A 15,339-nucleotide genomic window follows, 5' to 3' on the forward strand; every position below is an offset into this window, starting at 1 on the left:
CGAAACGGTTTGGTATGCCGTGCGTTGTTATGCAATGGTTGTGCAGGTGTAGTGGGAAAGATGGTATTGTTAGTCATTCGCGGTCAACACGCCACACTGTTAAATTTTGATTTTGTTAATCAATGTTGCTACATTGGTAGCGACAATGTCCGATTCATGCAAGATATTCTATTGTAAAATATTATGAATAAACTTTGATGGTAGTTGCTGTATGGCCGCACCGTCCCCAGAATAAACATGTTTTAAACAGATAGTTTGTCTTCGATGGTTTTTGTATGGGGATAATGGAGAGTAAAATAAGATTAAATATAGAACATTTGCAAAGATGCCGATTTTTAGACCAATTTCGAAGCTTAGACTACTTCCGCCGCCGGGCTAGGCCTTATACGAAGTCGAGTTTTAAAGTAGAAAACCACACCTACAATTTTGAAGTCGCATCTGGATATTTGAAATTTGAACATTACCATAATTATCATAGGTGATTATGTATAGTAATAAATAAGTATAAGTGCAATTCTGGGCTCTATTTTCATTATTATTAGCTCTGCCACAACCATGGTGGGCTAGTACTGGAGACTTAATATTTAATTTCATATTTCCATGAATAGGTGCACTCTCCGGGGACACTAAATAAGTATTTATCTTAGACAAACGCAAGTTATTAAAATAACTGATATGGCTTGAAACTAATTTTTATAGAGTACCGATATTTAACATATATACCTGAAAGTTTGAAATATAGTATTTTTCAAAATTCAAACATGATGTGGATCCCGTAATTTCACCTATGTTACACTGTATATAGATATACAGCTAGTACACTGTAGAGTATAGAGCATAATTATATTCTATGACACATAATAGGCACCAATCAGCACCATAAGCATCATATCAGGTCACAGGATTGCATAAATCAATATTTTGCAGTAATATTTAACATACGTGCATGTTTGTTAAAAATTAAATATCAGTATAATTATAAAAATGATCACCTAAAATTCGTCAAAGTGACGAATTAAATTCTAGTTCTCGATGTTTTTGTATGTGACTATTTCGCTGTGCTCCACCACTGGTGCCAAATTGGATCTACTGGAGCACAGTGTATTAACATACGAAAATATATTAACATTCAGTAACTTATTTCTAGTTTACATCACTGTGCTCTACTGGTACCAAATTGGGTCCACTTGAGCACAGTGTATTAACATACGAAAAGATATTAAAATTTAGTGACTTTATTTCTATTTTATATCACTGTGCTACCCTGGTGCTAAATTGGGTCCACTTGAGCAGTTACCGTAGTACAATTTCTATTATTGAAGTTAATAAAGGCATAAATGGCGCTCCGTAGAGAAGTAGAGGATGCTCCAGTCGCCAGAATGACGCTGAATATACCTCAAGCACATAAACTCGACACATTTCACAGACAGTAACTTCGCAAAATCATAGGTATCAGGTTCCCAGACAGGATATCGAACATAAATTTATACAGAAGGACAGGAACAAAACCGATTTCATTAGAAATAGTCGACGCAAGATGGAGACTATTGGGTCACATACTTAGACAAGACGTGACCCATGTACACCAGCCAACACAGCAATAAGCTATTATTTCAGCAACACTACCAATATAAAATTTCGAGGAAGACCGAGAACCACCCTACCAATAACTCTCAGCAACGACCTACTCACCCTTTATAAGCATAATACAGACATTAAGTATCCCGGACAATTGAAAACCAAGAAAGACATGAAACAACTTAAAGGCCAGGTGCGGGCAAAAAATTTCTATTGATCATACATTCCAATAATTATCGATCTATAGTTTCCCCTATGTTTCATAATTTTTGGGATTTTATTTGTGTTACACGAGCTTGTTGAAAATAAGCACTTTCTTATCAGTGGGGGGATAGTTCAAATTACACAGTAAAATCTCTATTCTTTTGTACACCAATTTTGTAAATAGAGAGGCATTTTAAAAAGCTATGAAAAATAAACGGTGTGGTAAAAAATGTTATCAGATAACTAAATATAGGTAATATAACTTGAATATTACATTTCTGGTATTTTTATTCAACTTCAGCTTTTTATTTTCACGCTATAGCAAAAATTATCCACCGTATATCCACCATCTTTTTTCACCTTCTAGGGAGTCACCAGACATGTTATTACATTAGGTTAACTACCTAACTACTGAAAAAAGGTCTTCCTGGTTTTTATGGAAGAATTTTGCCAAATTTTGTATTTGGCCATATTAAGGGAAATTCATGCTTTTTCGTCTTGATTTCTGTTACAAATATTTGATTTATGTACAATTAACAAAATATTATATTTAAAATTCATGCCTATACCTGAGCTTTAAAGAACTAGCCAATGAAAGATCAGACTGGAAGAAACTAGTAAAAGAGATTTACGGAGCAGCCCAAGCGGAAATGTCGGCAGACTTTTCAGCGGAAAGGCAGTAATAATAATAATATACTGCATGACCATTGGTATGTACTGCATGACGATTGGTGTGTACTGCATGATAAATGTGAACTGAAGGCAGAGGAGGCGTTCCATATTTAACATCGGGAATTGTGGGAATTGTTGCCGGTTCGTCCATTTTGGTTTTTGTTGCAGAACTCAATCCAACGTTTTAACTAATATCGTTGTAAAGCAGCAAATAATAAGCAATATGTTTCGTCAGATTGTTCTCCGACTAAATCCTGTATGTAGATCTGTACTACAAGCGCAATATTTGAATAGACCTGCAGGTAAGTGCTGGTTAGGCCTCTTCTTTAATGTATTATTGAGGTCACATTATAGAATGTAGGCCTAGTAGTAGGCCTAGGCCTACACAACATACACTAAATAAACTCACAGAGGGCGAAGAACATCATTTTGCCGGGAGCTTGGTAGGGATCGAGTGTAGGCCTAGGCCTAGCTAGTATTGGGTTGTGGAGGTGGGGGCAACAAGGATTGACTGCTTAGTATAGTACTGTAGGAGCTAGCCTGGCTGCTGTGATGATGAGCTGAAATTGTGTCCCCAGGACCATCTCATCATGAACTTCAAAAGGCAGATTTATACACAATTGTCAATTGAATTTCACAATGTTTCTGTAACAATTCATAACCCCTAGCCTACAGTACAACCCTAGGCCCATTTATTTTCTAATCATTTTATCTTTTGCAGTAGCATCAGTCAGGCTTTTCTCTTCAAAAGTACAAGAAACAGATGAACAATTTGATGCACGATGGGAGGCATATTTCAATCGGCCCGAGATTGATGATTGGGAATTGCGAAGAGGTTTAAATGAGCTTCATGGCCACGATCTTGTCCCAGAGCCTAAGATTTTAATTGCAGCGTTCAAAGCTTGCAGAAGACTTAATGATACAGCTATGGCAATCCGCATCCTAGAAGCTGTCAAAGTTAGTTAATCAGCAATATTTTTCCAAAAATACACTCCCCCAATATCGTAAAAATATCGTAAATTCTTTTTCTCTTTTCCTAAAGATCTTTTTTTTATCCTACTACTATACTGTGTAGTGTGTACCATGCCAGTTGAAAATGTAGTGTAGTACGAAGATGAAATAATATTATTTAATAAAATTAATTGTTACAAATAATCGATACTATTAATTAATAATTAATTAATTTTGCAGGACAAATCTAGAGGTCATAAGAATATCTACCCATACATTTTGCAAGAAGTAAGACCGACACTTGATGAATTGGGCATTCAAACTCCAGAGGAATTAGGCCTAGATCAACCACAACAAGATAAAATATATTAATTAAGTAAGTTGTATAAAGAGGAAGTGAGTGCTTATATGGCGCACCTCCCATCCCACTCTAATGTAGGTTTGTACAAATCGCCAAAAATCTGTGCAAAATTTTGATGTGACTGAGTGGCCGATCGGTTAAGACAGTGGAACCATAATCCATTAGCCATGACATTCGGCAAGGGTTCAAGGCTCACTCGCTCCATGGTTCTGGTAGAACGAATAAGGACTATAAACTGTAGGTCCTGTGTACACAAAATGCTTGTGTGCTCTTGAAAAAATCTAGCTTAAATTCTTTATAAATCAAGAAGATACAATATGCCTTGCAGAGACATCTAAAGAAATAATTGATAAATTTCTTCTCTATTTTCTGATTTTTTGTAGATAAGATTCAATAGAAAACCATGAAAATGTACTAATTGACAAAGATTACGTTGTTCACAGTTGACTAATATTAAAGAATTATTGTTTTTTTTTTCAGATAAAATTAGTGTGTGTGAGTGTATGGAAGCTAGACAAATCTCCTGACAATTTGGTAAATTGAAATAATAGACTAAATCCATAATGAATAAACATGGATGCTTACAGAAAATGATTTGAAAAAGTTTGCTACTATGTAACAATAAAACATTTATGAATACTTTGGATACCATACTCTGGATAAGAAAAAATGGGATACAGTTGTACCATCATTTGAACAGCAAGAATCCTGGTAAAATTGCTGACACTCACCTGTGTGAAAACCACACATCAATGTGCGATCAACTTATTCATCATAGTGTAGAGATATTATGAATATCTCTATGATCTAGTAACAATACCTTAAACCAATACAGTAAACTTCACCTGCAGTGTTTATGAATACCTAATACCAACAACCAATGAGTGATCAACTTGTTTAAACATTTGATTTGAATTGAGGATAGTTTGAAATGATTTAATTAAATGTTTATTTGAAAAAAAAATATTGAGTGATGTGAAAAATTGTTTTTGTGTATAGTCTACAAAGCTAGCTATTAATATTATATTAGTATATAAAGCCAGCTCCTGTATTTTCTCTTTCACAGTAAAATCAGGGACAAGAGAAATTCACTCTTCCCTGATTTTACCTAATTCCAACAAGAAGACAGATTAAACTTGTTCGATTCCTGGCAATTGTCCAAATTAATACAGTGCAGTATAAGGATTTCAAAAAAGCAGTAAAATTAGTTTTTCCTTGATCAATTGGATTTGATTAAAAAACATTAAACTCTGTTAAAAATCTGTTCCATATCATTATCAATTTGTTGCATACCATTATCAATTTGTTGCATAACATCAATTTTATTTTATGGGTTTTCTACTATAAAGGAGCCCACTAATTTAAAAAGAATCGATAACTATCAAACTATTAATAATTATTAATGCAAATAACATATTTTATTCATAACCATGAATACTGTAATAAATCAATATTTATCTTTCGAAAAAATTATTAAAAACACTTATAATTTAAAATAAGTAAGCACATTTTTTGAAAACTTTTTGTTATCTTTTCTTTGCATGTGACAAGAAACTTATTTTCTTTTAGTACAGGATACCCAATAATGGCTTACCACTACAACAGTAAACCAGGATCATCATTATATACTAAAAAAAATACAAAATGGGCAGAAAACATTCATATTTATTGATAACAACCATACGCAATAAACGAATCGTAACTCCGAAAGAGCAGATGGTGACTAACGTAAATCAATATATAGATATAGTGATAATCAAATTTATAAATATAAGGACAATAATTATATTGTATCATTGTCACAACCAGGGAAGAGTTAACTCTGGTCACACACAACCAATTGTTAACGCGCACAATAACAATATTACGATTATTTGTGTACATAAATTCTATACGAGTGTAACATTTCAAAATTACTTTAAAGGTCAATTGTCAATAAGTGTAAATAACAAGTAATTCACCAATAATTTTAAGCATGAAGATCGATTTGCGGTATTTTATAATACGATATGGGACCATTAGCCACAATTATAACTTGGCTAAAAGTTTAAATGATGCATGACAAGTGAAATTCATTGAAATATGAAATTAAATATTAATGGTGGGCTAGTACAGGAGACTTAATATTTAACGTAACGATTATATATAGTTCAATAGAGATACAAGTATTCTAAATTTGGCAATACCTCATAATAACATAGATCTTTTCTGCAAGGATATGAGAAGTCAGCTCAACAAAAAAGTAATATTAATAATGTGAGATGGTAAATAAATAAATGTTCAAATGTGTGAGAATTCGCACAATTGTTACTCAATTTCTAACTTGATTAAACAGACATAATTTAAATAGAGACTCTGGTACCAGTGATATTATGGTGGACCGGTTTTATATTATATAATATACATTGGTAAATTCTAAACAACCACATCTAATATTTATTTATTCTAATTAGGTCGTTCATCCACTACTTATTCTCGCTAATCTAAACAAAACGGGCCTTAACCCATAGGGTTATTTTGTAGGTGGATTCACAGTACATATGCAGTCAAATAACTTCAGGTAAAAGAAGGCTGAAGATCAGTCTGGAAGAATAAAAACATAAAAGATATACTTTAAAAAACAATATATTTCGTGACGATCAGCGTGCTTATAGGTCAATTTGTTAGCAGTTTCAATAACATTTCTTTCTATATATTGCGTGTCTTGCGTTACGTTGCGTCGCTTGTGGGAACCAAACTTAACTATAAAACATAATATTAATTAACACTTACCCTCGTACTTGTTACGGTTATGGTTTTACTCGACGATATCTGGTTGTTACAACATTTACAGTGCTTCCTAAAAGCATATCGTACCTACAAATATATATCAAAGCTAAGATTATTTACAACAAACTAAACAATCGATTGGGCGTCACCAAATGACATAAATTTAAATCATTGACAAAAGCAAAAGAGAAAGCTCTATTGTTTCAACGTACAACAATCTGTTTGTTATCGTACATTCAAAGTACATTTATATACTCTAAATGTTGATTTGTTTTTTGTTGTTTTTACATAACGGTATATCAGGATAACTCTTCCCTGTTATATTATTAATTTTCACGAATTTTACAGATTTTTGACAACTTGCCTATCGTTAACTAACTGGGTAATAAAGGTAATATTTAAACATGTAGGCTATATTCATATAATGTAAACGTCCTTCCACTGGAAAGCAATTGGGGCTATTGGTTTAAACTGTATATTTTATATTATGTCTAATCAGTACTAATATCAATTTCAGAATTCCTGAGGATTATGCGGTTTGAGAACTAAATTAATGTTCAATGTTCAAACATTGATTGAATGACGTCGCTCTTGGCATCGAATTGATAATGATATACTACCGCTTGGCTTTGGAAAACTGTTTGATTCATGAGTTTATTGTAGGCCTATACAATTTATAATGACAAAGGACTACCTCTTGGCTTAGGCAAAATTGTGTGATCCAGATCCACAAGCCCTGAAACGCAGCAGAAACGATGAAAATAAACTGAGTATACATTGAATCATTAAGAATGACGAAGAAACCCGTCACCCACGGCAATCCAACCACTGGGGCTAACAACAACACTCTGTATGATATCGATCTAGAAAATACAATTTTTTTAAATGAACTAAATAGAAATCTGGTTAGTATGGTTATGTACTCTAGTCGTCGCTTAGCGGTTAAAGTCGTATTGTTGCAGTTGCCTCTGTTTGTCTACCACAACTTGAGCACATTTTACACACACGATACTAAACGGCTACTTCTTTCTCGACAGATGACAGCATTATCAACTAGAATTCCCCAGTTAGGGATGAGGGCACAAGTTGGCGCAGCTCGCAATTAAATCGGTCCAAGCGTTTAGAAGCCTTAGCAAAAATAGGCGTGGCTTCAGTGAACGTCCACTTCTTGAAAACATCGCTTCGGACACATAACACAGTCAGCATGGGTGGTAATAATGATGAGGAGAATGATGATGTGATGTATATTTTATACATTTGGTGAAGATACCAATTACAATGCTTTCCATTCTAACTTCTGAGGACGATCAAAGCATATTGATCGAAACGTCGAGAAACTCAACAGTTCCTTTCAGAACTAACAACAGTTTCTAACTTATTCTATATGTTTATTTTTTTGTTCTTGTAGTTTTGTATATTTATGTGTCAGTGGGTTTCTTGCTGCTGTAGTGTTAATTATCAATGGTATTGCAGTTACTATAGTCGAATTGTTTTGACATGATCCCTAGAAACCATGTGTTGGCCTACATCGACTTTTTTTGTAATTGTTGTTTACTATATCGTGTTTTTTGTTTGTATATTTTGTTGTCCTTTCTTCTGTATGCACCTTCCATTTGGTCGATTGCCACTATTGTAAAAGTGTAAACTCCAAATAAATTATAATTATTATACGTTGTGTACCGCAAACTTTATATTATCAACAATGCTTATCAACCTATCTTACCTTAGTTTCTTCAACTTCAGATGTTCATCGTGTTCGCTGGTAGGCATTGATGTTGATTTCTTATATACTTCGCAGAAGACAACCATTAATTGAACTGATACAGTCTGAAAAATACAATACACTACCACAATGTTTAATTCAATTTAAATTCAATTCCTTAATTGTGTTTAACATGCATTTGAACGTTTTATATTGAAAAAGTAAGTGGATACGTCACATTTTTATGTATAGCTTCGAAGATAAATAATCCATTCTTATAAGGATAAAGCTTTTGTTTCCGCCTACCATTAAGACACGTACATTTTGTTAAAATCTATTTAAAAACTACTGTAAGTCTTCGTTTATTTTATCAATTTTTAAAATAGGCCTTGTGAAAATTAGAAATTAGGAAAAACTTCGTATTAACTTGTTATGTAGTGCAACAGTTAACCAAATGTAATTTACCAGAATCGTTGTAACAACTGGCACAATGAATGTCAATATCACTCGATTACTTGTATTCAACCAGCAACTGAAATGAGAAAAACAAAACGAAACATGTAAATGTCAAATCTAGTGTATTGTATAATTTGAAAAAAAAAGTTGTAACACACTATGCAAGTTTCATATCAGTCAACATTGGTTAAATGTTTCACTTCGATACAAAGTTATGCCTAGTTTGAATCTATGAAAAAAGAAGCACCTTAACAGACGCTCCTCAATATACAAACAAAATTCTTGGTACACCATATTAAGCCGTGTCTACACTATCAAACTTTATGTGACAACAAAATGTGATGTGCCCGTTTATGGACATGATGATGTCATATCACTACGATATTTGGCAATATCACTACCATAATTTGAGCACATTACACTTTTTTGTCAAACCAGTTTGATAGTGTAGAGCTTTAGTAAATAACTTTACCTTGAGGATGCGTATTCCTCTCTCGTAACACCAACTACCGTTGCTACACCTACGAGAGGCAGCATCCAACCAATCACTCGAAAGTATTTAAAACGTTTCTGGTGATCTGCAAACGGGTGTCTAATCTTGCAGTACAGTTCTGTACACCAGAGAATCATCCACAAGAAAGCTACGAGCAGACTGTAATGAAGGCTTGCAGCTATCGCAATACAAAGTACCTAAACAACATATAATTACTAAAGCGTGGTTCCGACTAGAGCGACGCAACGTAACGCAACCTACGCAACGTAAGAAAATGGAATTCCAATAATTGTGTTTGCTACCTCCTGCGTGAAATCAAACTTGCGTCATTGGTTCCCACTTAAAGCGTGGAACCGACGACGCAACAGTGCTGCAAAAATCGCAGGTTTGATTTCACGCAGGCGGGGGAAAACACAATTATTGGAAGGGCATTTTCTTACGTTGCGTCGTTTGCGTTACGTTACGTCGCAAGTGGGAACCACGCTTTATGATTACGCAATACAGCACTTTGCGTAAATACGGCGTTGCGTTGAGTCACTATAACCACACTTGAAGCTTGGTTCCCACTAGCGACGCAACGTAACGCAACCTTCGCAACGTAAGAAAATTCTCTTCCGATAATTGTGTTTTCCCCCACCTGCGTGAAATCAAACCTGCGATTTTTGCATCACTGTTGCGTCGTCGGTTCCCACTTGTGATTACGCAATACAGAACCTTGCGTCAATACGTCGCTGCGTTGCGTTCTAGTGGGAACCACGCTTTAGTGAAGGGGAAATAGAAAATGCTATAGAGATTACACTCAGATATTGATGGCGTGGCCTGATGATGGTAATTCATGTATTGCATTAATTCATTTCAATAAAATACACAATAATTTACTTACAAGATGTTGGATATTCAGTGACAAACAAGTGAACGAAGTGTTAACGCAGAGAAGAGAAATCACAAGATGCCGCAAAATAACAAAGCGTTCATTCTTACGCAATTCTCTATAATAAAATTGCAATATAATTAATAAAAGGTAGATATAGGCATACACGGAATTGTAAACAGACTCAACAGTAATTTATCAATGTTTAAACGGTATAAAGATGAGCAAATCTGAGAATGAGAAATACCGCCCCAACCGAGATTCGAACTTATGGAACGTATGGAAAGTAATTAATTTATAAACGGTGAGGAAATTTGTGAGAAACCGATATTCGAACCCGAATCTTCCGCCTGATATGTCAGATACTATCTTAACATAGACTATTAGGATTTTATGCTATTGTTCACATTTTATCACAAACAATTACGTTTATATTATGTTTCTGTGTAACCCACAGGCTCAGAAATAATATTAACAGGACACATAATAATATTCGATATTTCTGTGTACAGTATATAATTGCATTTAAGGTCTGTTTTGTCTCTTTATATAATTATTGTACCGTTTTACAAAAAAAAAGCATTCTATAAAATAGATCAGCAATGTGTATTTTTATACATAATTGGTACATGTTCTTCTGATTACGTTTTACTTTTGCTCTATAACCCAGTTGTTCAATCCTTATTTTTAAAAACAAAATTAATTGTAAAAACAACTTACGGTAGCATTTGTATGATGAGCAAGATTAAAACTAGAAATACAGTTGAAATTGAAATCCCAATCATAGTCAGTATGCTCATTATCTTTACCTCCTAAAACAAAAGTGAAATCAAAAGCAAAACAGAAGATGTTTCATCTATGTAAAGAACTTTAAATTTTTGGAACTCTTTGCCAAAAAATGTGATTGAATCTCAAAATCTAAACCAATTTAAAACACTCTCAAAAGGCAATGTTCCAACCGCTCGTTAAAATACAGCTCATATGAATCAAAGAAGAATATATGTTCTGGTCAAGAGGGGCAGAGAAGCATTAATGTTTAAGTCTCGAAATCCATGCAGATCCAGATAGAAAATAGAAAAAGATTAGGTAGGACAGATCATGCTTACGCTATAAACTAGGCTAACCTTACTGCTACTGCTCTCTACTTGCAAAAGAATCGCAAAAGAAGTCAAATGGTTGCACACACACGTGGCACTTGTCGCTTGGTTGTTATCAGTTTCAATTGAACAGCCTTCTGTTGACCAGAATCTTACAAAGAACAATTACAAATGAGCTGTTTAGTTAGTTATTAATGTGTTTAATCCCTATTTTAGTTAGGATAATGTATACACTTACGAGATGTTTGATGTTGTATCTAAAAAACAGCACGTATCATTTAGATTTTGTTGGCTTGTTTTTGCAAACTACAAAAAAAAATAAAAAATTAACAAAACAGTAGTCCTGCATCAGAAAATAAACTCCAATAGTTAAGCGTGGTTCCCACTAACGACGCAACGTAACGCAATCTACGCAACGTAAGCAAATGCCCTTCTAATAAAGCGTGGTTCCCACTAGCGACGCAACGCAAGGACGTAACACAACGCAAGTGAATTGACCAATCACAAGCGATGGCTTATTCGCTTGTGATTGCTAACTGTCTATAACTTCGCTTGCCATTGGTTAAAACGCTTGCGTTGCGTTTACGTCCTTGCGTTACGTTCTAGTGGGAACCAAGCTTAACTGTGTTGGCCCACGCCTGCGTGAAATCAACCCTGCGATGTTTGCAGCACTTTGCGTCGATACATCGCTACGTTGCGTTCTAGTAGGAACTACGCTTTATTATACGCACGTCTGATCCTTCCCCAACAATTTCTAATATTTTTCCATATTATAGGCCTAAACCGGCTTCCCAGAAGTTTTGACATACAGACATAACACTTCATCATTGTAAAATTTAAGGAAAATGCGGCCTCAACTTCTCAGCAGTTCGTTATTTAAAGACAAAATGTCGACATAAGCTACCGTTTACACTTGAAAGACGTAAAATGAAATGGAAGACGGTGCCATTTTGTTAGATGGTGGAAACGTATACAGTATAAACCTTGCCTCGTCTTCTACCGTTTTAAGTGTGTTGCTTGTATAGACTTTTTTTCTGATATAGCTGTTGAGAAGTGATGTCCCAAATGTGAATGTATTATTAATGTTGAATTACCTGATATTACGGACATCTATTCTTATTAATTAATACATAAAGAACTTACTGTTGGCAGTGTTATGTTGACGTTCACATCCGTTACTTCATCTAAATTTGCGTCATATACATTTATAGATATGATATCGCTGATTACTGTCATCGGAATGTCAGATCTGTTGATAAGAAATAATAACAACAATAATAAGAATAATCATAATGACAACAATAATAATGTTATTTTAGCAATGTTCTATAAACGACTTTATTTAATTATAATAAAGCCTTTATTTTTTAATTGTGTGTATTTTGGTGGATGACTAATTGGGAACTGCCAAATGTGTTTTCCCTCTAAAGAGGACATTCTATATCACGTGACGACGAATTGTTTCTAAAGCTCTGTCTACACTATCAAAGTGTATGTGACAAAAAAGTGTGATGTGCCCAAATATGGTAGCGATATGACCAAATATTGTAGAAATATCATCGTGTCCATATATGGACACATCACATTTTTTTGTCACATAAAGTTTGAGTGTAGGCCTATACAGAGCTTACTAAGTGTAAAAGCCTGTTTATGACGATAACGAATTACGACGATAATAAGTGTACATTGTTTTACAGAAAACAAACGGAACTAGAAATGTTTTCATCCTAGAAATCGTTGTATTCTAACAATTGTATTGTTCTTTCTTTTGTTTTCTGTAATATCTTAGTTGCTTATAAACGGGCTTCTACACATTGAGTAAGTAGCCTATATTTAGCCATTTGGTTGTACTCGTACAAGCTCTGCATTTCCTCGACTTCACTGGAGTTAATGATCAAGACAATCACGCCAAAAGATTCTGAAAATAAGTTAGGAAGGTGATTATGAATTATTCAAAGTATTTGAAATACAGTAATTCAAGTTATAATGCACAATTCTTAAAAATCAAATTTTAAAATTGATTTCAATACTGAGGTTTAAATCAAACCATGGAGAGAAATTAGTTATTTCTCTATGATCAAACACACATACAGTACTACCTAGGACAGAAGTGCCGTACAGTAATTCGTATTCAATATTTGCTGACATATTGGTGAAGTTTCATGTCTGTGTCTGCCCATGTGATTGATTGATTTACTCTATTTTCTCCATAAAACCGAAATATTTCGCATTATTCGGGACATTGTTATGGAGGGAAGTTTTTTTTATTCTCTTTACAGAAATTCATCTTTACAATTACATTATTTTATAAACAGATAACTAAATATTTAATATTCTATAATGTTGTTCCTGTCCAATTGTCAGTGACAGGTATACCTATACCGTACCATCTAGATTAGCAGGATCGAGTTGGATTAATGTTTCGTTAATATTCACTGAAACAATTCCATCATCAGTAGACCTATTGGATGTCCATAGCAAGACTCCCTCCACTGTGAAGATATCAAAAACATTATTTCAATGGCAAATTATTGTAAAGAATGACAATAGGGCCTACTTTGTTTGAGTGTCTTACTTTGAGTATCTTTCTTTCTTTCTTTCAGGAGCACTGGCTAGATATCAATGACAGGATCTCAATGGAGTTTCATATCTCCATGTTAGACCAGACGAAAAGGAGAGTGCCAAGCCTTCGTAAAGCACCATTCCTTCGTGCAGGGCTAACATTGTTTGTTTAACCGAGGATTATTCCAGGTGTTTGTTTGCTTTACTGCTTCAAGCTACAACCGTATTCCGTCACGGAACGGAAGACGATTTTCCATTATTCAAAACAACACGACGCCATCTTTCGTTCCGTGAATGACGTAGCTTAAGTGTGTGAAACGTTATTACAAAATATTATTTTTACCTGGTTCAGTAAAACGCTTTTCGCCGCCAACTTTTCTATCTATCTCCACAAGCTCTAAACGCTTCATTTCCTTAACATTATCAATGTAATTTACTGTTGATTGAATCGAACTTTCTTCAATAAAGTCATCATTGTATTCTGAAACTGAAACAAATTATAGAAACAGGTGCGGGTGAAATAAAGCCGATAATGATTGGTTTTAAGAACGAAGATAGATATGTCGAAAACACCCGATTCTGAAGTTGTCACTAGATAGAGCTTAACTGACTACCGCAAGTCATCTAGAAAGAAGTAGAGTAATACCTAGATAGGCCACCAAACTTTCAGGTTAAAATCAAAATTGTAAGGCATTTGATGAACAGGCAAACTGCCTTAAAATACCATGACATATGTCGAGAATACTATATTCTTGTATAGGTTGCAACGTAACGCAACCTACGCAACGTATGAAAATGCCCTTCCAATAATTGTGTTTGCCCCCGCCTGCTTGAAATCAAACCTTTTACAGCCCTTTGCGTCGATACGTCACTGCGTTACGTTGCGTTGCGTTCAGGTGGGGACCACGCTTAAGAGTTGTATTTAAATGAGGCAATAATTAGCATAATAAAATGTATTTAAAGACCACATAAAATTCCGTTTCATAAATTCTCACATATTTTTCTTCTCAATTATTTCTATAAAAATAGACATTATTTGAAATGATACGAAATGTTGCATTCATATATAACAATTATTATAATAATTATTATATTTACCTGAGCAGCCTAGAATTTCAAATCGCATTACGGGGTGGTCTGACCATGTCACTGGGACGATAACGACGAGTTGGACTTCGATTCCATAAGGAAGAAAATTCACAACTGGACTATTGTTGTCGATGTTACCAGTAAATATCTACCAAAACAATATTACACATTCGTGCGTTTGCCTTTCAATGACATTAATGGTGATTTTTATCCGTTTTAACCTTGAAATTCACATTGATAATAATATTGATATTGATATTGAAAGTCAAGGTAACCAGTGAACTTGTGAAAGCATAGGAGAGACATGATCAAATTTCCTTGCCTGATATGATAGGCATACATTAATCAATCATGTTTTATTTGTGCAATTTTGTTTAATTTCTACTTACAGTGGGAAAACAATCGTCTTCAATATTAATGATATATGGATGCGAACTAGGAAGTGTTTCTTTATAGCAGAACAAGAAAGTCCTGACCCACTGGTCATCAACACTCGAACTATGTCGTCCTTGTGTTATGACTCCAGTAACTCTC

General features: G+C 34.3%; 2 protein-coding genes across 3 annotated transcripts; one reads left to right on the forward strand and one right to left on the reverse strand.

Annotated features, from left to right (window-relative positions):
• Positions 1–2,557: 2,557 nt before the first annotated feature.
• On the forward strand, positions 2,558–4,730 carry LOC144853779 (cytochrome c oxidase subunit 5A, mitochondrial-like). Of its 2 annotated transcripts, none has more exons than XM_078711604.1 (4): positions 2,558–2,756; positions 3,179–3,411; positions 3,646–3,781; positions 4,247–4,730. In XM_078711604.1, exons 1-3 carry the CDS (start codon positions 2,678–2,680, stop codon positions 3,775–3,777), a joined length of 444 nt encoding a protein of 147 aa, XP_078567730.1. In that variant the 5' UTR covers positions 2,558–2,677; the 3' UTR covers positions 3,778–3,781; positions 4,247–4,730. The 2 variants fall into 2 exon arrangements, with proteins under 2 accessions (XP_078567730.1, XP_078567729.1); XM_078711603.1 differs by having other exon boundaries at positions 2,564–2,756; positions 3,176–3,411.
• Positions 4,731–5,176: 446 nt separating this feature from the next.
• LOC144853778 (adhesion G-protein coupled receptor D1-like) lies at positions 5,177–14,177 on the reverse strand. Its single transcript, XM_078711602.1, has 14 exons — positions 14,060–14,177; positions 13,542–13,646; positions 13,012–13,072; positions 12,298–12,403; positions 11,393–11,460; positions 11,182–11,305; positions 10,778–10,869; positions 10,070–10,175; positions 9,166–9,383; positions 8,703–8,769; positions 8,259–8,362; positions 7,230–7,398; positions 6,539–6,622; positions 5,177–6,349 (listed from the first exon to the last, which is right to left on the reverse strand). Exons 1-14 carry the CDS (start codon positions 14,124–14,126, stop codon positions 6,323–6,325), a joined length of 1,398 nt encoding a protein of 465 aa, XP_078567728.1. The 5' UTR covers positions 14,127–14,177; the 3' UTR covers positions 5,177–6,322.
• Between the last annotated feature and the right edge of the window lie 1,162 nt (positions 14,178–15,339).

Source organism: Antedon bifida, chromosome 10, assembly GCF_963402885.1.
Source record: "Antedon bifida chromosome 10, ecAntBifi1.1, whole genome shotgun sequence".
NCBI classification, from domain to species: Eukaryota; Metazoa; Echinodermata; class Crinoidea; order Comatulida; family Antedonidae; genus Antedon; species Antedon bifida.